Raw genomic sequence first — 23,964 nt, 5'->3', positions numbered from 1 at the left:
TGAAGGACAATAATGAGCTGGAAAGTGACCAAAAGAAGTTAGTCAAGATAGTGAAGGGCTTTGCTTCCACATCATAATGATTAGTTGAAAGAACAAGGTATGTTTAGTCTGGAAAAGAGAAGGCTCAATTGGAACATGATGCCTATTTGAATGTATTTGAAGAATTGCCATGTGGAGAAAGGCAGCTCCCTGGCTCAGTGGATGGAGTGCTGGGCCTGGAGTCAAAAAGACCTGAGTTCCAATATGCCTTCAGATACCCATTAGCTGAATGAAACTCACTTAAGCACTTTGCATTAATCCACTAGAAAAGCAAATGGCAAACCACTCCAGGATCTTTGACAAGAAAATTGTCATTGTCATCACTGGAGTGCTATGGTTCATGAGGTTACAAAGAATTGGACATGACCAAACAACAGCATATGGAGAAGGTATTAGACTTGCTTCAGTTGTTCCCAGAGTGCAGAACAGCAAAAGATAGAAGTTGTGAAGAAGCAAATTTAGGCCTAAAGTTATGTAAAACTTCCTAAAAATTAGAGCAATCTCAGAGAGGAATGGATTGCTTCAAGAGGTGATAGGAGTTGCTTACTTGAAAAATTTCTAGCATAGGTGAAATGACTACTTTTTAGGTATGTTATTGTGGAAATTTCTTTGGACAAGATAGTTGCTGAGTTTCCTTCCATGGAAGCAAACTTCTTCTTCCTCTTCCTTTGAGTAATATTTTTTGATTATTTGAGTAATATTAAGAAAGCATTTTAAATTATCCTAGTCTGAAGCCTTTGGATAGATTTGCAAGAGAAATCCTTATCAGTTGTTTTTTTTTATCATTTTATGAAACAAAACACCCTTCTCTCCTCTTCCTAAATCATCTTGGAAACATGTTTCCTTTGACGTCATCAGGGCTGTGACCCACTGAGGCCAAGACCAAGTGACCCTTGATTGATCCACCTAAGAGGAGTAGACTTTTTTCCCAATACTTTGAAAGGATAAGGATAATGAACCATCATAAAGAAGGAAGGAATGTCATTACTTTAGGTGACCTGTGCCCAACTGTCCAGGAGGAGTTCATGAACGGTAGGGTCATAGAGGAACTCAGTGGTTTTAGGAAAATAATTCTCCAAGGGCATGCCTAGAAGATTAAATGATTAATTTTCTGTTCAATTTAGAAAAATATTAAGTTTTGTCTTATTCTCAGTTACATAATTATATTTTTATATCATATTGTGAAATTATTTTGGGTGGCACTATATCCAAGAGCATGGGGGTACTCAGCTAGTTTGGGAATTTCTCCCTTTAATCTAGAAATGCTTGTATTGGAACAATGATTAATTAATAAAATTATTTCCTGTAGATTTCTGGCTACAGTAAAGAATATACTGTTATATACAGTAAAGAATATACTGAATATACAGTAAAGAATAGACAATTTATTTCTTCAACACTTCTTTCAGATAATGTGATTTTGTGAACTGAATGCTCATTATGTATGTAACACTGTGTTAGACATGGGGATTTTGGAAAGCATAGAGATAATTGTGTTCCTCTAAGATTCTAAAAATAATTTTGCTATGTTTTCAATGTAATCATAATGAAAGAGGATTCTGACCAAGAAGATATATTTTATTCAATGCATTAGTATATTGTTTTTTGTCTGGCATTTTAAAATATCTACTAGAAAAATAGTCATACCAGCAGTGAAAAATCATATGATACAAACAATATCTTCTTCAAATGAATTAAGAATACAAGCCTAAACTCACATGTTTAGCATGTGATTAGAATGCCATAAACATTCATTTTTTGAAATGGTGCCAAATATTTAAGTAATTTCATTCTACTGGAATTTTTCTACAAAGTATTATAAATACCCCAAGTTTTTCTGTTCTTTTAATTAACATACTGACTTGTGATGACAACTTAAACATTAATTGACTAATAAAGGCTTATTAATGATTTTTAAAATTTGGTGAAAAAATGGCATTATCTTTAAGAAATAATTAAAATCTTGCCAGCATGCTATTGTGGAGGGGAAAAAAGAATAGGTTTTATGAATATCTACAGGAGATTTTTCTTGAAATAAACTTTTGTTTAAATTGACATATTTTAATATGTGTTTCAGTATATGTGTCACTTTAGATATTTAAAAGTACAAAGCTGATGTGTCCCAAACATTTTATTTCACCAAAGTAATAGAATTGAGGTCAAAATAAGTCTTTTTCATCTTGAGAGTTTTGGTCGTGTGCTGCTATAGAGAATAGCAGAATCAGCTTGCTGCTATGAGAGACGGAAAGAGCGACCACCATATATGCACTGTGTGTAAAGATAAAAATCAAATGATGGCGGGTTCTCAAGTTAACTTCATGGGATAAACCATTACCAGGCAAATTCTTGCTGAACTGATACTTCCAAATTCCTAGAGTTAAGCTTTGGTTATCATCCTGAAATATGAAAATAATACAGGGGCTTAAAAGAAAAAAGCAACAGTTCAAAGGTCTATCGTCTGTTTATATTAAATAGGAATTGAAATATCAAAAGTTTGAAAATATAGCTACTGTTCAGTAGAACTAAAAGGATCGTAAACCATTTAAATCTGAGTCTCTTTGGCCTTCCTCAGTTTTTGTATCCCATAATGAGAAGTGCAGAAAATATACAGTATTAAAATTATGCCTTGTTGATATCAAATAGAGCAACCAGTTTGAACCTCCTTAGCAATGTCTTTTGGAGGTGTTAATTCCTTGTTTGTTAATGGACTTCTTGCAGAAGTTACATCATGAAAAACTAATTGATTAATCAAAATTATAAAGTATCATTTCATTTACAATGATCTAGTGGGACACATAATGGGCAATGGATTGATTTTTCTCTTCGAAGCCCATAGCTAATATGGGAGCACATAGTCTCAAATCAAATGCAGATATAGAAATATCTGCATTTTTTAAAATATAAGATTTCTCTTTTTGAACATTAATCCAAATGCTAATGTATTTCACATTTTATAAGTCTAGTTTTACTGTACATAGCATATATTAGGGTTAGTATTCGTTGTGCCCTCTAGGCTAATTGATTTGTTGCTTTTGCAGAAGATGTCAGTCTTTAACAGGTCAAACATTTTAAGTCACCTTTTTACTGTTCTGTATATATGTGTGCATTATAATTTTTCAAGATGTTGTAAACAAACTAGACAGGCATGCAGCAGCCAAACTTGCATGGAAATGGGCTGTGTGTAAAATATTCCATCTTGAGTTTGCGTTTTGACATTAATGTACAATAATTACATTCCCCGAGTTAAGTTATTTGTTGTACTGGAAAGATACATTTCCATTGTAAGAGAATCTAGCGTACAATGCTGATTTATGTTAACATCTGAAAATAAAACATCTGTGTACAAGCTGGAAAAAAAAAAAGAATTTTGGTCGTTCCAATAATGACCTAACACTAGGTCAAATCCATTACTGTCACATAGCAATATTCAAATCAACACTGATTAAGTTCAATACCAAGGATCATAAGGAAAAAAATCACTTGTTATTTAACATCAATAGAAATAACACTCAGGATGATGGAAGTAAATAATCCTCTGAAGGCCACATTTGGAGTTTTGTGCTCAGTTATGCATATGGCATTTTAGGAAATATGATGACATGTTCGATTACATTCAAAGGGTGGCCAAGATAGCAGAGAACATACCATATAAGAATTGATTGAAAGAACAAATAATTAGTAACAATAATAATAACTAGCATTTATATAGCATTTTAAGGCTTGCAACGTAATTTACAAATATTGCTTTCATTTGATCCTGTAAGAGAGGAAACCCAGACTCAGTCTGCCAGAAGAACAAATCAAGTGGGGGAAGGGCAAGAAGGACAGAGAATTCCAGAGAAGGAACTGAAGAGCTGAGAGAATCCAAGCAGTTAACTCACTTCTCTTTGGGAAGTCCTTCAGAAAGGTTGGTCTGAGAGAACCTCTGAGTCTTGATCATCCTTCTGTGAATCCAGACTCCCTGAATCCAGTGGAAGACAACAGGAGTGGATAGGACTTTGTCATAAAGCTATCCACCTCAGAAAGATTTCCTCTCTAGCCCTCTAAAGCAGTCCTTGAACTTCATATCATAATTAGGACAGAGAGAAGTCAGGACAGCTCTCACAATTGACCCCAGAGGGTCAGGCAGGAAAAGCCTGATCCTGTAGGATTTGGGGAGAAGGGGGTCAGTTGTTAGCCTTGAGGGACTTCCTACTTCCCATTTTCCCATTAACTTATCCCACCATCTTACTTGCCCTACCTTATGTGTGTTCCTTAAGAATAAATAGCTATTTGATAGTATCTAGGAATAGCTGCTTCATAATATCTAGGAAGAGGGACCTGAAGCTTGGGGAGGAAAGCTACACCTTCTCCTTAGAGAGGGAGAATCATTTGAGTCCTGGACTTTATTTCAACCCAGTCTCTGAAGAAATATAGTCTGTGACTGAAAGACAACTAGTGTGGGTTTTACTAGAGAAAGAGAGAGGTGAAACCTATCCCTCTTCTCCAACTTTTAGTTCCATTCCATCTCTACCACACTGTAGTCCTAAATTAAGTAGTGGGTGACTCCATCTCTCCCCTCCTATTACAGTGGCACCCAAAATTACAAAAGAATCCATTATCAATAGTCACACCCAGCAGTTGGAAGAGACTGGGGGTGGGGCAGCCATCTTGGAGGTACAGAATTCTAAACAAGTTCACACAGGATTGAAACAGACATCTTGGTTCCTGTACAACAGAAAGGATGATACAAACAACTGAATGAAGGATAGATACAGGAAAAGAGACAAAATGTAACAGAAGGTTTTATGGACTTTACTGGTGTTAGCCATCTTGGCATACTGGTATTTTTCTGTTTAGTACCATCACTAACATGGTCAATGATGTGATAGGGGCTGCAGCTAACATTACAAGATTTTGGGGCCAAATATCACTGGAAATATCTACATTGTGGCCAACCTTCCCTGCAGTCTGTGGTACAATCATGATGTCCTGGCAGTTCTACACCACCATCAGAAAGGGACTTAAGATAATTCTGGGCAGAAATATCATCAGCAACAACCTACATAACAACCTGGATTTAATGTTTACCCAAATGGCAGCCATTAGTGAGATGTACCAAGATTTTACAGCAAAGAGGGAGAAACTGGGGAAAGGACAGGAACTAGTGACAGGGAAGGATACCAAAGATACTGATAATGGTAAAGACAAATGCAAGGACACTGAGATACCTACAACAACAGCTTTAACATAACAGTATGGGTTTGCACTGAAAGAATACTAGTGGACAAACAAACAAACACTGAACCCATACAACCTGAGGAAGTCCCAGGAGCACATAAGATCATGCCTCTCAGGGATTATGCCAAAGTTGCCCCATCTCAGGCATTCTACATATGAAAGTCCATAAGTCTTTCAGCACCCAGGATTTAGATTCCCTAAAACAGAGAATGCCAAAATTTTGTTCTGAACCATTTAAGAGCTTTAGGGAGCTGAAAAGAGCATTTAAGTTATATGAACCCAGTTTACAGGATGTAGAAATCTTACTTTCAGAATTATTTAGCCCCCAGGAACAAGCCCAGTTCATTAAGGAATGAGGGAAGACAATAACCTAATGAGCTGGCCAAAATTGTATGAGGATTTTTATTTTTTCAGACCCTTGAACTTGGCATATCTAAGAAAGGTGTGTGAGGACTTATTAGAAGCAATCAAGAGTTTCTGCAATAGACCAAATGCTTAGGGAAAAATCAAGAGAGTGAGGCAGGAGCAGAAAGAGCATCCTTCTGTCTATATCAACAGACTCATGGAAAATGCTGAGGCTATATTAGGTTACGTGCAAGTCAAGAATCTATCCCACATGTAAAGAGGCAGTTTTTGAAAGGATGATAACACTTAAACACTTCTTTAAGAACTTTTGCCCAAATTAAGAAGCATTAACTATCCAGGAACTGAGAGACTCAGCAACTTATTTACATGAGACATATACCAAGCAGTAGAAAGAAAAAAAGAAATTGAAGCAGAAACTAGAAGAAACAAAAGAAACCCTCAGGTAAAAAGAGATAGAGGAGATCAAAAATCTTGCAACTATTAGGACCTTCCCACAGCAAAGACCACAATATCTATCTAGGGGGTAAAGAGATAATAGAAAATTCTTTTTTATGCCAGAAAGTTGGACATATAGTGAGATTCTGTCCAATGAAAACAAAATATGAGCAGGGTTACAGCAGAGGCTACAAGAACTATGGAAGGTAGCAAACGTACAATGACACATACAAGACCAAATGTTGTGACCATTGCCAACTCAAAGAAGAGGCAACACCCGATCTCAAGACCATGAAGTGTTTGATTAGTGAGGGCACAAAGTCCAAGAATTTGTATGTCCTTTCAAAAGGAAACCTCCAATACACTACATGAAGTCAGAAGAACATAAGATTTAATAGGTGCAGAGAAGGGAAACAGGGGATGTCACACTAGGGGGGGGGGGGATAAAAGAAGTGGTGGTGGGAAAATTAAGGAGAGAGAGAAAACAAGAATTCAAAACAGAGAGAAATTCAAGAATAGAGGGAGTTACAAAATGATATAGTAAACATGCAGAACAAGTTATTTGAGTCATATAGGGGCATAGAAGAAAGTAATTGGAAAACTAAAGAGCAAATCAAGAAACATCTAGAAAATTTCTTAATATGCAAGTATGAGTTGGAAATGGAGAGCACAAAGAATTATAACAAATCCTCCAGTGACAGATAGCATCAAAATTTAACTTTTACAGTGCAGGAGTATTACACTGATTCTCTAAACCCCAAAGACAAAGAAATGAGCATAAAGAAAGAGACAGCCTGAGGAGAGTCCAAAATGACAGATCCCAGTACATAAACTTTCATACCCTGACAGGCTGAAGAGCATTAGCATACTTTTACATTCCAGAAACAACAAGAGAAGCTAAAGGAGAGTGAAAACAAATCAACCTTAGACCCAAGAGCAAAAGATTTCTATCCAAAATAAAAAACTGATTCACAATACCTAGAAATCAATAATCCCAAACCACCATACAAACTTATGATAAGAGATACTGGGAAGGGGAGAGCACAATTCAAAATCTATTCTACAATGACATGTTCTCCCATGGACCAGAAACTTCAACAAACTCTAGGGAGATGGTTAAGAGAGAATAAAGAGTTAACAGCCAAGAACTCTCTAAGCAGCTCTGAACCTCAGAATTCTGAGAGGCTAAATACAGGGGAAACTCTCTCATGAAGATTCCAAAGATTGTCACACTATACTTGAGGCAAACTCCCAGGCTGAAAATAAAAAGGAGGATAATCAAACCACCAAAATTTCTCAAGAAGGGGTAGAGAATCACAATTTGAAAGAAGGGGAACCAGATTTATCAACAGACTACACAGGACTATAGAATATTAATGGGTAAGAGGTAGTTCAGGACATGGGGAATGTAGTCATTCAACATGATGGTCCCAGTCCTGTAGGAAGACCTCACCCAAGAACTTTATGTGTGGATTAAAGTTGGGGAACAAGACTACAAAGCTCTAATTGATACCGAGGCAACAAGATCTGTTTTAAAATCATTCCCAGGGAACAGCACCATAGATGGACCAGTCCCAGCAGCTAAGGCCACTAGGGGAATACAGTGAGTTCGAAAACTTGAACGTAAGATGGTGAAGCTAGGTCCTTTATGTATAGACCATACATTCTTATTAATACCTGGGTGTCTCGACAACCTTCTGGGGAGGGTCTTCCTTTGTAAAATTGGGGCAACCATCCACTGTGAGCAGTCAAGGAAAATCTATTTACACCTACCAATCAATCTTTTAAACATTACCCACTTTTATTCTTGGGGCAATTAGATGAAACACCTGATCATCTGCACACAGAAATACCAATGTTTGATATCCCCAAAGACATCCCACAGGGCATATGGCTACATATCCAAATGAGGTAGAGAGGAACAATAGTGAAGATTGAGGTGAAGGAAGGAATACCTCCCAAGATCCCTCAATACAAATTAAGCAAAGAGGTCATACAGGGCATAACACCAATCATCAAGAGTTTGCTGAAGCAGGGCACATTGAGACCCATGATCTCAGAGTTCAATAGCCCAATATTAGCAATCAAAAAGAACAAAAAGAACCCTGGCAGGACAATTTATTGGTGATTCATTCAGGATTTGAGAGTGATCAACAATTTTATAAAAAGAAACCATATAATCAGTCCATCCCCAAATGCCATCATATCAGATATACCTAGCACAGCAAACTGGTTTACCATCATTGGCCTTGCAAATGCCTATTTTATTGTCCCATTGCAACCAGATAGTCAAAATATTTTTGCATTCCAGTGGGGGATCATAAACTCTGTTGGACCTGATTAGTTCGGGGCTGTTCTGAAAGCGCCTCAATATTTTGCCAACTATTAAAGAGAGATCTAGAATCCATCAAGTTCAAGCACAGCAAAATAGTGCACTATGTGGACGATCTTCTTCTTGAATCCCCATCAGCTAAAATATGCCTGCAAGACTCAAAAACCTTGCTTAGAGAACTATATAAGACAGCATAAGGTGTCAAAGAAGAAAATTGCAATGGTTCTCACCTAGGGTAGAATATATGGGAGATATACCTAGAGAAGGGCACTAGGAACATATCCACCAAAAGAATCGCAGACATCCAACAATTGGGGGTCCCAAGAACAAAAAGACAGCTTAGGGCTTTTCTTAGGATTTGTGGATTTTTGAGGCAGTGGGTCATTGGTTATTTAAACATCTCCAAATGTCTCACTGATTTAACAAAGAATGAGGTAGAAGAACTCCCACAACTTACAAAGGAACACTTGCAAGCTTTATCACAGCTGAAGTAAGCAATTTTATTAGCACCATCATTGGGGATATCAGACTATTCCAAAGATTTCCATCTATTCATCCATGAAGCAAAGGGGATAGCTGCTGGAGTCCTAGCCCAGAACTTTGGACTGCAGATGAGGCCAAAAACTTATTATAGTACCATTCTAGCCTAGTAGCCCAAGGCATGGTCCATTGTCTCAGAAGCATAGCTGCTCTGATGGTTAAAAAAGCGAATGACTTAGTGTTGAGATGCAGATTGCATGTTCACTCTGCCCATCAAATTGAAACATTGTTAAAGATGAGTGACATCCAAGCATTTACACCTGCAAGATTATCCCAGTATGAGGTCATATTACTAGGCAATGAGAATCTGTTTTTGAATCAGTATGTACCATTAAACCCAGCAACCCTGATTCCTGACTTGCCCTTGGAAGAGGAGCCATTGCATGATTGTACACAAATTATAGACATAGTGCAGAAGTCCAGACATGATTTAAAAGATTCTCTCCTCATCAATGCTAACTTAGAATTATTCTCAGATAGCTCCTCTTACATACATGGGGGCAAAAGAGTTACAGTTGTATCTTTGGTCACACAAGATGAGACACTCTGGCATGCTTATCTGCCTAGCCATGTCAGTGCACAAGGAATAGAACTCAAAGCTCTTACCATGACTCTCATCTTGCAGAAAGATAAAAGAATCAATATTTTTTGTGACTTGCAGTATGCATTCTCAATTTTACATGGAATTGGAGATATATGGAAGAATAGAGGGTTCATTCCAATAGCTGGGATGAAAATTGCATATGGAAGGCTTATATCTCAGCTCTTAGGAGCAGTTCTTTTGCCAAAAGAAGTAGCGGTTTTGCATTGTAGAGCTCATTCCTTTGGCAAAGATAAGATATCCCAGGGTAACAATAGAGCCGATGTAACATCAAAATATGCCGCTAGATTTGGTCCCATATATGTGCTGAACTTCTCTTTAGTTGAAAAGCACGATATCACACAAGCTTACAATGATGGGGAAGTTCAGTCATGTAAACAACAATTAGGAGCAAAATTAGTAAATGGGATATGGATAGAGGAAGGAGGGAAACCCATTCTACCCAAGATATTGTACCAACATCTCTGCAATGTCATAGACTCCAGAGGACATTATGGGACTATGGCATTGTTAGATGAAATAAACTGATTTGGGGTAGCTCCAGGGATATCTACACATGCAATAACAGTATGTCAGGCATGTGACCTTTGCAGATAATACAACCAAGGTAATTTCAAAAGCAAGGCATTGGGGGTAGACCACTAGCTTTCACATCCTTTGAATGTTTGCAAATAGATTACATCAACATGCCTAGTGACAAAGGATATAAGTATGCTTTAGTAATTATAGACAGATTAACCTGGTGGACAGAGGTATATCCAGCTAAAAAGAATAACATAGCCTTTGTAGTTCAGACACTCTTGAAGGAAATAATCCCCCGATATGACATTCTAAACAGTATTGACTTGGATAGAGGAACTCATTTTACAGCAAAAAACTTGCAAGAAATCCATCAAAATCTGGGTATAAAGGGTAATCTACACACAATTTACCACCCAGAAAATTTGGGACAGGTGGAGAGAATGAACAGAGAATTAAAAACTGCAATGGGAAAATTATGTGCACAAACACACCTAAAGTGGACAGAAATTCTTCCACTTCAACTGTTCCACCTGAGAATGAAGCCTAGAGGAGATTTGAACATATTCCCATATGATATACTTTTTGGACAGCCTCTCTGGCATGGCAGGATTGCAAAGCCATCTTACATTTCCACGCTAGGAGAATGCCAATTACACACCCATCTAACAGAGATACAAGATAGGCTGAAAGAACTAAGAAGCCTAGGATTGTTAGTGCAAAGAGTACCATTAGACTTTGCACTACACAACATCAGCCCAGGAGATATGGTATATGTGAAAAACTTCACCAGAAGTACACCAACAGAGCCAAAGTGGAACAGACCATTCCAAGTCATAATAACAACTCACTTTGATAAACATTATAGGAAAAGAACTGTGGTACCATACTTCTCATGTTAAACACCACTTTGCCTCAACTAGCCCAGAAGAAACTGAGACAAGGATTGCCCCAGATGACATGCAAGATGCCCAAACTCAAAGAGAAAGTGACCAAAATGAGGACACACAAAATATGTATAGCCCCATAGAAAGTGATGCTGAAATGTGAATAATGACTAAAGACAGACAGACCATAATCCAAAAGGAATAACATCTAACTCTCCATCTCAACCCTCACTCTAAAATCACACTACAAGAACATGATATATATTCATACACATAAAGCAAACAAGATAAACTTCATACAAAGTCTGACTCACACGATCTGAATCACTCTTACATACTCATAATAGCAGCTACTTTTACACATTTGCATATTCCTGTAAAAAGGAAAATCTATAATCAAGGCGAGACAACAGTCAAGATGGGTTCGTGTACAGAGGAAGACAGCCGGACCTGGGAAATCCTTTCAGAGAACACTAGAGACTTCAAATAGACAGAAAGAACACAGGAAAGAACTATAACCCATGAACTGTATAGGAAAAGAATTTCTAAAAAGCATTTCATGTAAGATGAATCACTGTACACATTAACTTCACTCTAGGGAAATGCATACAACACACACACAAACCTTGCATGAGAAGTAAAGAAAATAGAATCAACAGGCAATATGTGAAGAGGAACAATTGACAAGGAATAAGTATATGTATTCAACAGTACATATCTAGAGCATGAACATGAAAACACAATGATTTAGGGACCTTTGTCATAGATAAGCAAGGTCCTAAATAATGAATAATGTATATTTTTGTAAATAAAGTCCTGGCAGGACTCAAACAAGTAGAAAAGACAAGACATCTCCTGTCTGGTTGACTCCAAAGCATAACTCATATATATATATATATATATATATATATATATATATATATATATCATATGTAATAATTATACAGTAAATATATATGTACATTGTGTGAATTATAGAGCACTAATACACTAACAGACTAACTTAGGGTAGGAATGAACTAACAAATTCAAACCTTAATAAAATAGGAACAGAGATATTGAAGATGGAAAAGGGAAGTTCAGATAACTTAGAGAGTTAAGCACATGGAAAAATTAATACTAATCTTAACATGTACATGTGAAAATCTTATAAGTTTATAGAATTATAACTGTTAGAAACCTTAAAAGCCTAAGTAAGATATGTAAGGAGTTTAAAAATTCCATGTTAGAACTTTGTAAGATATTACACTAGAGAGTTTAACAACTAGAGAGTTTAACAACATTGTTGCACATTTTTCAGAGCTATTGTTAATCCTAGAACCTATTTCATTGTATCAAACCTTTGCACCAACACACAACCCAAACCACTTTCCTGAAACCTGATCTTAGTTTAGGAATTAGCCAAATAAATTAGATTAAGAATAAGGACATAGATAAAGGTTAATAGATTTTTTTTATTTTGGGAAGGGAACAGAGGGGATAGAAAATAGATAGATAGGATATTAGAGATAATAAACATAAGGTAAATAATACATTCAAAGCAAGGTAAATTGTCAAGCTGACAAATTTGTGAAAAACCAAAAGGGGGAATTGTAAGAGAGGAAACCCAGACTCAGTCTGCCAGAAGAACAAATCAAGTGGGGGAAGGGCAAGAAGGACAGAGAATTCCAGAGAAGGAACTGAAGAGCTGAGAGAATCCAAGCAGTTAACTCACTTCTCTTTGGGAAGTCCTTCAGAAAGGTTGGTCTGAGAGAACCTCTGAGTCTTGATCATCCTTCTGTGAATCCAGACTCCCTGAATCCAGTGGAAGACAACAGGAGTGGATAGGACTTTGTCATAAAGCTATCCACCTCAGAAAGATTTCCTCTCTAGCCCTCTAAAGCAGTCCTTGAACTTCATATCATAATTAGGACAGAGAGAAGTCAGGACAGCTCTCACAATTGACCCCAGAGGGTCAGGCAGGAAAAGCCTGATCCTGTAGGATTTGGGGAGAAGGGGGTCAGTTGTTAGCCTTGAGGGACTTCCTACTTCCCATTTTCCCATTAACTTATCCCACCATCTTACTTGCCCTACCTTATGTGTGTTCCTTAAGAATAAATAGCTGTTTGATAGTATCTAGGAATAGCTGCTTCATAATATCTAGGAAGAGGGACCTGAAGCTTGGGGAGGAAAGCTACACCTTCTCCTTAGAGAGGGAGAATCAGTTGAGTCCTGGACTTTATTTCAACCCAGTCTCTGAAGAAATATAGTCTGTGATTCTGAAAGACAACTAGTGTGGGTTTTACTAGGGAAAGAGAGGAGAAACAATCTATACCCCCTCTCCAACTTTTAGTTCCATTCCATCACTACTACATTCTAGTCTAAATTAAGTAGTGGGTGACTCCATTTCTCCCCCTCCATTATAATCCTCACAAACAACCCTAGAAGATAATTGGTATTATTGGCTCCATTTTACAGATAAGAAAATTAGAGCAGTGGTTAAATGACTTATCAAAGTTCATATAGCTAGTGAATATTTGATGCTAGATTTGAACTCAAGTCTTCCTGACTCTAGGTCCAGTGATTTGTGCATTGCAACATTCACCTGATTCTAGGACAAGATTGGTATATATATCAATTGATAGAGGAGGAAAGAACATCAAAACTATTCAAATATCTAAAGGACAGTTTGAAGAGAGAATTGAACTCTTTATTTTTAATGTAATCAATCAGCAACCTTTAATTTAATCAATCAAGAATCTGAAGTGCCCCTACTTAGCATTTGGTAGGTCACTAGGTAAGAGTTCATATGTCACTTAACTAGAAAGGGCACAAGCACCGCCCCCCCCTCCCACCTTGGGAAGTGCTAGGCAAATTGGGAGGCTGTGATTGGTTCCTGTGAAGAAGGGGAGAGACAGGAAGAGATGTGGGAAAAGGGGTATAAACGGTGAGACCCAAAAGAAGATGGATTCATTCCTGCTCTTTTGGGAAAGAACTTTCTTGTAGATGGATTTCTGGTCTTTTTGAGAGAGACCTTTCTCATGAGTTTGTTCTGGGTTGGAGATTGCTATGCTAGAGAGGCTTACTGGGTGAGTGACTAGAGCTGCAGGAAGAAGCTTGCATTGTTGGAACCCTTGCTGAAAACACCACTGGGACTTTTGACTGAAGAGACTAAGGGGATTCCATGTGGAGATCGGGACTTGAGGGAGCCCTTGCCAGGTGAACTTTTAACAATTTAGTTTAATATAAATATAGTAAAAGATAGAGATGTAGGAAAGAAGTAGAAAGTATCATCTATACCCTATAATTATTTAAACTAAACTAAAAGTCCTTTATATATTTCAAGAAATATGTTATTTTTATAAGAGTCTCTTTAGCATCCTTGTGCCTGATCCTGAAGGGAAGTTCATATTTGAGCTTCACTTCATTACGAAGGAGACTTTTGATTATATCTATCAAAAATATCCAAACAGTTCTGAACTTATATTGAACAGTTTTTCCATCTAAATATTTTATTTTTATAGCTCATCATTTATTTTTACAACTTAAAGGTAAATTATTTTATAAACAGTGACCACAATCTCATTTTTAAACTCTTATATTTAGTCAAACCCATTTTACCCCTAAATCTATTGGCAAAACCAAATTTTAATTGTTATAGCAGTTATGTGATAATTGCATGAGAGGCAGAACTAGGTATAATGGTTGGAAGTCATAGAGAGGTAGATTTCAGATATATGAGGGGAAAGAAAATATGAAGAGAGCCATCCAAAAGTGGAATGAGCTGCCTCTAGGATAGAATTTCCCCTAAATTTCCCCTAAATGGAGGTCTTGAAGATAAGGTTGTATGACCATTTCTTGGGGATATTGAAACTGAGATTCCTATTCAATTAGGGGAGGTATCATACTGGCTCTGACATCCTTTCTTACTCTAACATCTTGTGATTTGATGGTGAGTCTTAGGATGTGGAATAACTAAAACCAACATTCTTCATTAGGATAACTCAAACAATTATAGATCAAAGACTAGATGGAACATGAGAGATCACTGAGCCAAGAATCTTACTTTAGATATGAGGAATTGAGACTTTGGGAAAGCAGACAATTTACCTAAATCAGCCCAAGTATAACTAACTCTTAGCTCTTTAAATACTACCCTAGGGGGCAGCTGGGTGACTCAGTGGATTGAAAGCCAGGCCTAGAGATGGGAGGTCCTAGGTTCAAATCTAGTCTCAGACACTTCCTAGCTGTTTGATTCTGGGCAAGTCACTTGACCCCCATTGCCTAGCCCTTACCACTCTTCTGCCTTGGAGCCAATACACAGTATTGACTCCAAGATGGAAGGTAAAGGTTTAAATAAATAAATTCTACCCTATTTTTCTTCCTATTCCTTTGATTCCTCTCTTCCCGGTTTCTTCATTTTGTTTTTTTCTTAGACTAAATATAAGTAAGTTGTTACCACTTTTCAAAATCCTTTGTCCTCAGTCCACTTTCCTATGGATATATACTCTCTCCTATAGATAATGGATACATTTACACAGATGTAATGACTAAGAATGATGAGCAAACCTACATATCCAATTCTGAAGGAAGTTAGAATAAAGATAGTTTATTACCTGACCCAGTAATTATTAATAATTAAATGGGGGGGAGGGGAAGCAGCTGAGTAGCTCAGTGGATTGAGAGCCAGGCCTAAAGATAGAAGGTCCTAGGTTCAAATCTGGCCTCAGATACTTCCCAGCTGTGTGACCCTGGGCAAGTCACTTGACCCCCATTGCCTAGCCCTTACCAATCTTTTGTCTTGGAACCAATACATAGAACTGATTTTAAGGTGGAAGGTAAGGGTTGGTTTTTTTTTGTTTTGTTTTGTTTTGTTTTTAAAGAATTAAATAGGGGCAATAAAATATTGGGGACAAGGTTCTTGATTCACATATATAGAATAGATAAACAGATACACAGTCTACCTTAAATTAATTTACATTAAATGTATCTGTTGTGTATAACTCAGTAAACTTCACTTGTATTCTATATATAGGCAAGGTAAATAATCTTTAAGAGAGAAAAAGTAGAGACAAGAAAAACAGAGGTATGAAAACTGAACTTTGTGGAATAGCCACATTTTTGTATAATAGAGGACAATCAAAGACCATCTACTCAAAGCTAGAAAGGAACTTTCAAGGCATTTAATCCAAGTTCTTCATTTTATGGATGAGGAAACTGAATCCAAAAGGGGTCAAATGACTAGCTCAAGTTCATATGGGTAGTGACAAAATTGGGGTATGTACTTAGATACTCTGACTTCAAGTCCAGTGCTCTTTCCATAACTAGCTATCAAAGGAGAGGAACATTATTAGTAGTCAAGTAAAAGAAGAAGGAGAATCAGGAAAGTAATAAATCACAGAAACTAAGGAAAGTTAGGTTTTCAAAAGGGAGAGGTGGAAAAGAAAGATATTATAGACACCTTGTCAAGACTGCAAAGAGAAATCAAGGAGACATAAGTATTGGAGAAGAGTCACTGGATTTGACAATGAGAAAGCCATTCTTGACTTTTGAGAAAACAGTATTAGAGATATAGAAGAAATCAGGGGATTAAAGAGATAATAGATATCAAGGAATAGAGGCAGCTAGGTGGAACAGTGCAGAGGTGTCAAACACATGGCTGAAAGGACTCCCAAGTACACTTCAAAAAAGATTAAAATGTAACTGGGAAATAATGAAACAAATAAAAATGCAATAAAATATAAGTAACATTATTTTTTAAAAACAGTCAACATGAAGCCTGCAGGAATCTTTAGATATAGATTACTGGCACCCATTTTTATTTGAATTTGTTACCACTAGTGAAGTAGACACAGTGTTGGACCTGGAGTCAGGAAGACCTGAATTCAAATCCAGTTTCAGACATTTACTAGTGGTGTGACCTTGGGAAAGTCAATTGTTCTCTGTTTTTCCGAGTTGCCTCATCTATAAAATTGGTGTAATAATAGCAACTATCTCCCATGGCCATTGTGAGGATCAAATTAAATAATATTTATACTGTGGTAGTGGTGGTGATGGTTGTTGTTACTTAAAGAAATCACTATTGCATTGTTCATTGAAGCTTGGAAAAGGGAAGAATTTGTGAGGGATTGGGACATACTAGCAGTTTACACTATTTGAAGGAATGCCACACAGAAGGGAGATTAGGTTTATTTTACTTGGTTCCAAAGGGCAGAACCAATTAACAACCATCACTACATATGCAAATAAAAGGAAATGTTTCCAGTGATTTGGAACTGACCACAATTAGAATGAAATGCCTTTTGCTAAAGGTAGTGAGTTTTCCTCATAGGAAGTCTTCAGACAAGTGCATTCCCACCTTACCTCTAGCTCTTAGATTATCTTGTTTCCTTGAAATCTCTGCTCAAGTGATACATCTAATAAAAAAGTTCCAGCTACTAGTGCCCCCTACTCCCTTCCCCAAATTTATTTCGTATTTCTTTGTATATACTTATGTGTTTAGAAGTTGTCGGCTCTGGTAGAATGTAAACTCCTTGAGGAGCAAAACTATTTCATTTTTGCCTTTGTATTCCCCACTTTTAAAACACAGTAGGCACTTAATAAATGCTAGTTGTTTACTTGCTTGTCTGATATCCATTCCATAAAAAAAAAATCAATTTACAAGTTTTGCTAATAAGAACACATGACGTATATAAAGTCTATCACAAGATGACAATGTAAATATGAAAGAGGACAGAAACTAGCAACCTTCCATAGAATACCTCATAAAAACAGCTTTGCTCTTCTACCAAATCTTAGTAGAAAATCAAGATAAATCCTGGCTTCTTTCAAATTATGATTAATCTGCAAGGACATTTAAAAAACTTCCAACTATGCTACTGTCAATTACTTAAATTTTTTTTTCATTGAAATTGATTACATCCTCAGAGAAGGATAAACAAACCAAATCAATTAAAATTCATATTGGAATAGATTAATTAAGTTTAAGAATATGTTCCTGCAAGTTTTCCTAGGTCTGAAAAAGCACTAGAGACATTCTTTCATCTGTCTGTAATCAGTACCTCCCTAAAGTGGTAATTCTGAGCTCTTCCAATTGGTTTGAAGCACTTTACTTCCAATTGTCTTCCTGGTAGAGAACTTACATTTTTTTGCAGTGTGGGCATTTTGCAAGAGTGTTGAACCTCAGTTCCATCCACTGTAAAACAAAGAAAGAAAATGAGAAGAAAACAGTTGGAAAAAAAAATCAGACCTGAGAAAATATTTACATTACAGTGTCACCAAGGATCATTGCAAAAACATCCCGCTTCTCATGCCTTCTTAAGGTCTGCCTCCCCCAACTCTCTTTATTCCTTAAATGGAACAGCTTTGACATTTCCCCCATGACACAGTTCCCATGACTTTCCCTAGGCTCTTTGACGTAATTCAGGTTCATTTTACAACCTAGGCTGAATGTGAGGCCATAATTAAGGTCATTTCTTTCATTTTTTTAGGACTGAGTGATCACTACTAGTGAGACTATCAAAAACAGCGAACCTTTGCACTTAGTAACACTTCATCTTGAAGGTTCCTTTTCCCTGTTCTCTCCACACATAACCCACCCTCCACATACTCCACATAATCTTTAGGGTCAGCATTCTACAGAAACAAATCTTGAGGTCCTATACAGTACTACAATGATCCAGTTAGCAAAGCTATGAACAAAACAAGCAGCAAAAGTCAGAATGGCATTAGAGAAGGTTATGTTGGGTGAGGAAGCCAGGACTCTCATTTTAGTCCAATGTTCCTTTTAAAAATGTTAATGAAGAGAAATTTACTATACACCCATTTCAGGTTCCCACCTATAAATGTAGAGATTGGGGCCTGCTATTTAACTTTAAGGATGGTATTTAAATAACCAAATAGTTTATATTAATTAAAAATTTATGGATTTTGGAAAGAAGATAATGTAAATACACTGAATACATTATCAAAGACACCCAGAATATTAAGCACCATTCCCATTTTCTATTTTCCTTCCATTCACTGAAGGTCTAGTCTCATATTAATTGGGGAAAGTTTTAAATAAGTTCATTTCCCAATTGTCTTCAGCCTCTCTTAATTGATTTTTGAATTGTATTTTGAGTTCTGCCAAAGCCTATGTCCAATTCGCTGGAGTTTGTGTTTTTGCTTGGTGTTCTTTGGTCCTCCTTTGTTCCATTTGCTCTTTGTGCATTACCTGGATAGAAGCTGTCAATTGTAGTTTCTTTTTTCTTTTTCTGTTGTTCACTCATATTTTTTCCCCTTCTTTCCCCCTTGTAAGTGCCTATAGTCTTGCTCCTCTCATTATTTGTTGGATCTGTAGGTTTGGCCTGTTCTGTCCTGAAGGGGCTTCTTCTCTGCTCTGCTAATTGACCAGGTTAGGCTGATGGTATTGATGAGCCTTGTGGTCAAATCTTCCCCAGCTAGTAGCAGAAGCTGAAATGGAGCTGGGCTTCCCACTGTGTTACCAAAGTTGTAGCCTGTAGTGGTTGTAGCCTTGGACCTTGGAGCTTAGTCAGGAAAACTCTCAGATCAGTCTATGAGGGAGGGATATTGGAGACTGAGCTTCCCTGCCCTCTGAAGGCTTCTTATCTGGCTTATTGATAAGATTAAGCCAGGGTGGAGTTGATCTGCAGTGCTGGATATGCCCTGAGGCCAAAACCTCAAGGGGGGGGGGGTGGCAAGTTGGAGTGTCTTGACTGTGACTAGGCTGCCTTCTTTGTGCTTCTCCTCCAGCTGCCTCCCTGCCACCTGTGTTCAATGCCCTTGCCTGCCTAGAGATTCCAACCACTGCTGGAGGTTCAGTACTGTGGGTGGGGAGAGGGGTCCTGGGATCTTCCTTCTTCCTTCCCCTGAAACCCAAGTGTTCAAGAATTCAGGCTTTTTGGGAGGCACACCTTTTAAGTTGAGTCTAGCAGGAGGGCTCCCTAGCTCTGTCCTTTTGTTAGATTTGGTTTTCAGTCCCCTCCAAGCATTGTGTTTTTGATTGGTAAGGAAGGGTTTTGTGGAGATCTGGACTTTTGCTGCCTCTAAGCCACCATCTTGACTCCACCCAAAAGTTTTAAATAGTTCAAAGTTCTCCTTCATCAAAAAAAAAATCATTTGGCTTTACATTTGGACCCAACATTCATTTATCTTTTTTTCTTTAGAACTTTTGGATTCTAATTTTCTCTGGTGCTCCAAAATTATACAAATTGAAATGTCCACACAATAGGGGATATAGTTGAAAAATGTTTTTTACTAGGCTCTTCTTCTGCCTTAAAGATGAGCTTTAGAAATAGGACCAAATCTATCTTCATTTGCTCAGATTCTTTCTTCCCTCTTTTAAAGAGTTAGTTAACCCTAGAGTGTTATTTCTTCCTTGGTCACAAAGGTAAGCCAATGAGCCCCTCAATGTCATTTCACATTAAAGGAATTCTTTTCAACAACCAAGAATGTTAAGCCAACCTTTGTGACCATAATGTTCTATTCCTTTAAGAAATTATGATACTCTGGGCCACCTTTTGCCTGGAAGATTGCATTACAATACATTTCATTACAGAAATATATAGAAAATTAATCAATAAACAATAATTAAACACCTACTACTGTGTGTCAGACACTGTTAAAATCTGGGTATATAATGTCAAAAGCATAATAGTCTCTGTCCACGAAAAGCTTAAAATATAGCTAGAAGAGGCTGCATATACATATAAAGGTAGATACAAAATAGATACAAGGTTATATAGGGGGGAAATGGCTTTATATATAAGGAGATGGTGGTGTATAAACTGAGCTTTGAAGGAAATTAGGGATTCTAAGATGTAAAGAAGAAGGGTATTCTGGGACAGCTAATACAAAGTTGGGATAAAGGATAGAGAGTGCTATGCATAGTGTGAGGAATGGTAAGAAGACCAATTTGAGCAGATAGTAGTATTCATGAAGGGGATTAATATGTAGTAACAGTGGAAATGGATGTAGCAGATTGTGAAGAGCTTTAAACACACAGGAGTTTATATTTTCCCCCAGAGGTAATAGGGAGCCACTGTTGTTCACTGAATAAGGAAGTAATATGCACTTTAGGAAATACATTTTGACAGATATGTAGATTATAGACAGAATTTGGAAGAAATAAAGCAAGGAAAACTCTTAGTAGGTTACATCCTAGGCTCAGACTGTATGAATGGAGAAAAGGGTACAGAAGGGAAAGATGTTATGGAAGTAGAAATGAAAAGATTTAGCAAATGACTGGATAATTGGGGCAAGAGTAGACAGTCAAGTGACTGAAGTGACAAAATTGGTTAAGTGGAAGGGTACCCTCAAGATTAATAAGTAAATTCAAAAGAGGGATTGGTTTCATGAAAAGGATAATGAGTTCTATTTTAGATATTATAAGTTTGAGATAGCTTACAATTTTTTCCCCTATATCTCTTGCATTTTGCACAGTGCCTGGCATATTATAAGTTCTCAATAAATGTTTACCCTCTAATTGGTAATCCAGTTGAAAATATCAAACAGGAAATTGTTAATGTTAGAGTAGAATTCAGGAGAGACTAGGAGTGTGATCGTACATGAATGTGCATGTGTCTGAGATGTGCATGTGTGTGTAGGTGTGAGGTCTGAGAATTATCAACAAAGAGATAATTAAACTCATGTAAGTTGATAAGATCACCAAGGGAAAGAATAAAGGGAAAGAAGAGAAGAGGGGTTATTCCAGAACTTTGAATTATAAAAAGTTAGGAGGCAAGATATGACTGGTAATTCATTCAGCAAAGTAGATTGATGAGGAACAGTCAGAGATATATGAGGATAAATAAGAGAAAATATCCAGAAGAGGGTGATCAGCAGTATCAAAAGCTGAAGGTGAAGAGAGGTGAATGATAAACTGATTAAAAAAAAGAATTAAGAGATCATTGGTAGCTTTTGAGAGCAATTTCAGTTGAGGGGATTATTGAAGCCAAATTGCAAAGGATTGAGAAATGAGAGGCTAAGAAACAGAAGTAAGGAATGTAAATGCTTTTACTATTATTATCTGGCAGGTTAACAAGCTGATTGTTTTTTGGTCTGTTCTGTATGGCAGTTTTATCTTGCTGGATTTGGTATGTCTCAATTCCCAGTTTACAAATTAAGAAGTTAGGTATTCCATATCTGAGAAGAATTCCTAATAGGTCAGTCATGGAACCACAAATCAAAAATTCAGAGTTTAAAAATCCAAATTCTTTACCTGGCATAGTTTTATGAATTTGAGAAAACTGACTAACATTTGGAAAGATCACTGGGTCATAACTAATTGTATAACTTTGGGTAACACACACACAAAAAAAACTTAATTTGTTTTGGCTTCAGATTTCTCCTCTTTGTGATGAAGAAGATGAACTAAAATGCTTCTAGGAGGTACATCCAAGGATAAATACATGATTCAATCAAGTTATGTCTCAAATTTTATATTTTTCTAAGAAAAAAAGATTAGAATTTATCTAGTCTAACTCATCATTTTTAAGATGAAGAAATTGAGAATTCAAAATGTTATAAAATTTGCTCAAGGTTACATGCCCTGTTAGTAGTAGATTAGATTTTAAATTTCCTGATTCCCATTAAGATGCATAAAATGATGCTACCAATACTTAAAATAACACATTTTCTCTTTATTGATTCTAAGGCAGAAGAGTGGTAAAAGCTAGGCAATTGGGCTGAAGCACCTTGTCAGGGTTAAAAAGCTATGAAGTGTCTGAGACCAGTTTTGAATCTAGGACCTCCCATATCCAGGTCTGGTGCTCTATCCACTGAGCCACCTAGCTGCCCACTGCCAGTACTTTTCATTTTTTTTTCTTTAATATAGGTTTAAGGAGGGCAGCTAGGTGATTCTTTAGGCTGAGAACCAGGCCTAGAGATGGGAAGTTCTAGGTTCAAATCTGGCCTCAAACACTTCCTAGCTGTGTGACCCTGAGCAAGTCACTTACCCCCACTTTGTAGCCCTTATTACTCTTCTGTCTTAGAACAAATACATAGTATTGATTCTAAGATGGAAGGTAAGGGTTTTTAAATAAATAAACAAATAAATAAAATAGGTTCAAAACATTAAAAAGTAATTTATGAGCTAATATAGTTGATGCTTTTATGTTAAATACTTAATTCACACAACCAGTCACATATAAAAACAATATCTTATCTTATATTTTCCAAGTAATTCAAATGTACCATGATTTCAGAGATGAAGGGAATAACTTCACTGATGTAGATCTCAACTCCTATATGATAATTCATCATCTACTATTCTTAAGACTTTTCTGACTTGATATGACATTTAAGAACTTGTGTACTGCTGATGTAATTTTTGACAACATCTAGACTCACCTCTTCATCACCATGAAGCACTAGATTCCTCATTCTTCAGGAGACATTTCATCCCTTGGCACTATCCTATTCAATCAATCAACAAACATTTATTAAGCACTTACTTTACTTGCACTAGCCATCTTCCATACCTGGAATAACCTCTGCTTCAGAGCCCCTTCATTTCTTTAAGATTAAGGTCAGGTACCATCTTTTGCTTTTCCTGCTCTCTCCAATTGCAAGTGTTCTGCTTCTCAAAAACCTTGTACTGAACTATTTTGTTTGTATTTGTTATTTATTCACTTTATGTTGCTCAGTCATTTCAATCCTGTCTGACTCTTCATCATCGCATTTGGGGTTTCCTTGGCAAAGTTACTCTAGTGGTTTGCTATTTCCTTTTCCAGATTATTTTACATCTGGGGAAACTGAGGCAATCAGGATTAAGTGACTTGCCCAGAATCACACAGTTAGTAATTATCTGAAGTGAGATTTGAATTTAGGTCTTCCTAACTCCAAGTCCCATGCTCTATCCACTCACCACCTGCTGCCACTTTATATTTATACTTCATATATTTGTATATGTACTCATCTCTTCCATTCTAATATAAGATCATAGGGAGTACAGTTTGTTTCATTCTTTGCACTTGAATCCTTAGCACATAGCACAATACCTGGAATATAGTGGTCCCTATATAAATAATTACTAATTGATAGAT

At 36.9% G+C, this 23,964-nt stretch overlaps 1 protein-coding gene across 2 annotated transcripts in view; it reads right to left on the bottom strand.

The window, feature by feature from the left end:
• The window catches only part of PIP4P2 (phosphatidylinositol-4,5-bisphosphate 4-phosphatase 2), a 101,194-nt gene that overhangs the window by 18,998 nt on the left and 58,232 nt on the right, over positions 1 to 23,964 (bottom strand). For both annotated transcript variants that reach the window (XM_001368656.4, XM_007488085.3), the window contains exon 5: positions 18,061 to 18,113. In XM_001368656.4, coding sequence (XP_001368693.1) covers positions 18,061 to 18,113 — 53 coding nt within the window. The remainder of the gene's footprint in view (positions 1 to 18,060; positions 18,114 to 23,964) is intronic.

The sequence above is a fragment of the Monodelphis domestica genome, chromosome 3, assembly GCF_027887165.1.
Source record: "Monodelphis domestica isolate mMonDom1 chromosome 3, mMonDom1.pri, whole genome shotgun sequence".
In the NCBI taxonomy this organism is placed as follows: domain Eukaryota; kingdom Metazoa; phylum Chordata; class Mammalia; order Didelphimorphia; family Didelphidae; genus Monodelphis; species Monodelphis domestica.
The sequence above is the reverse complement of the archived record's forward strand: the minus strand, read 5'-3'. Positions and strand labels throughout refer to the sequence as shown.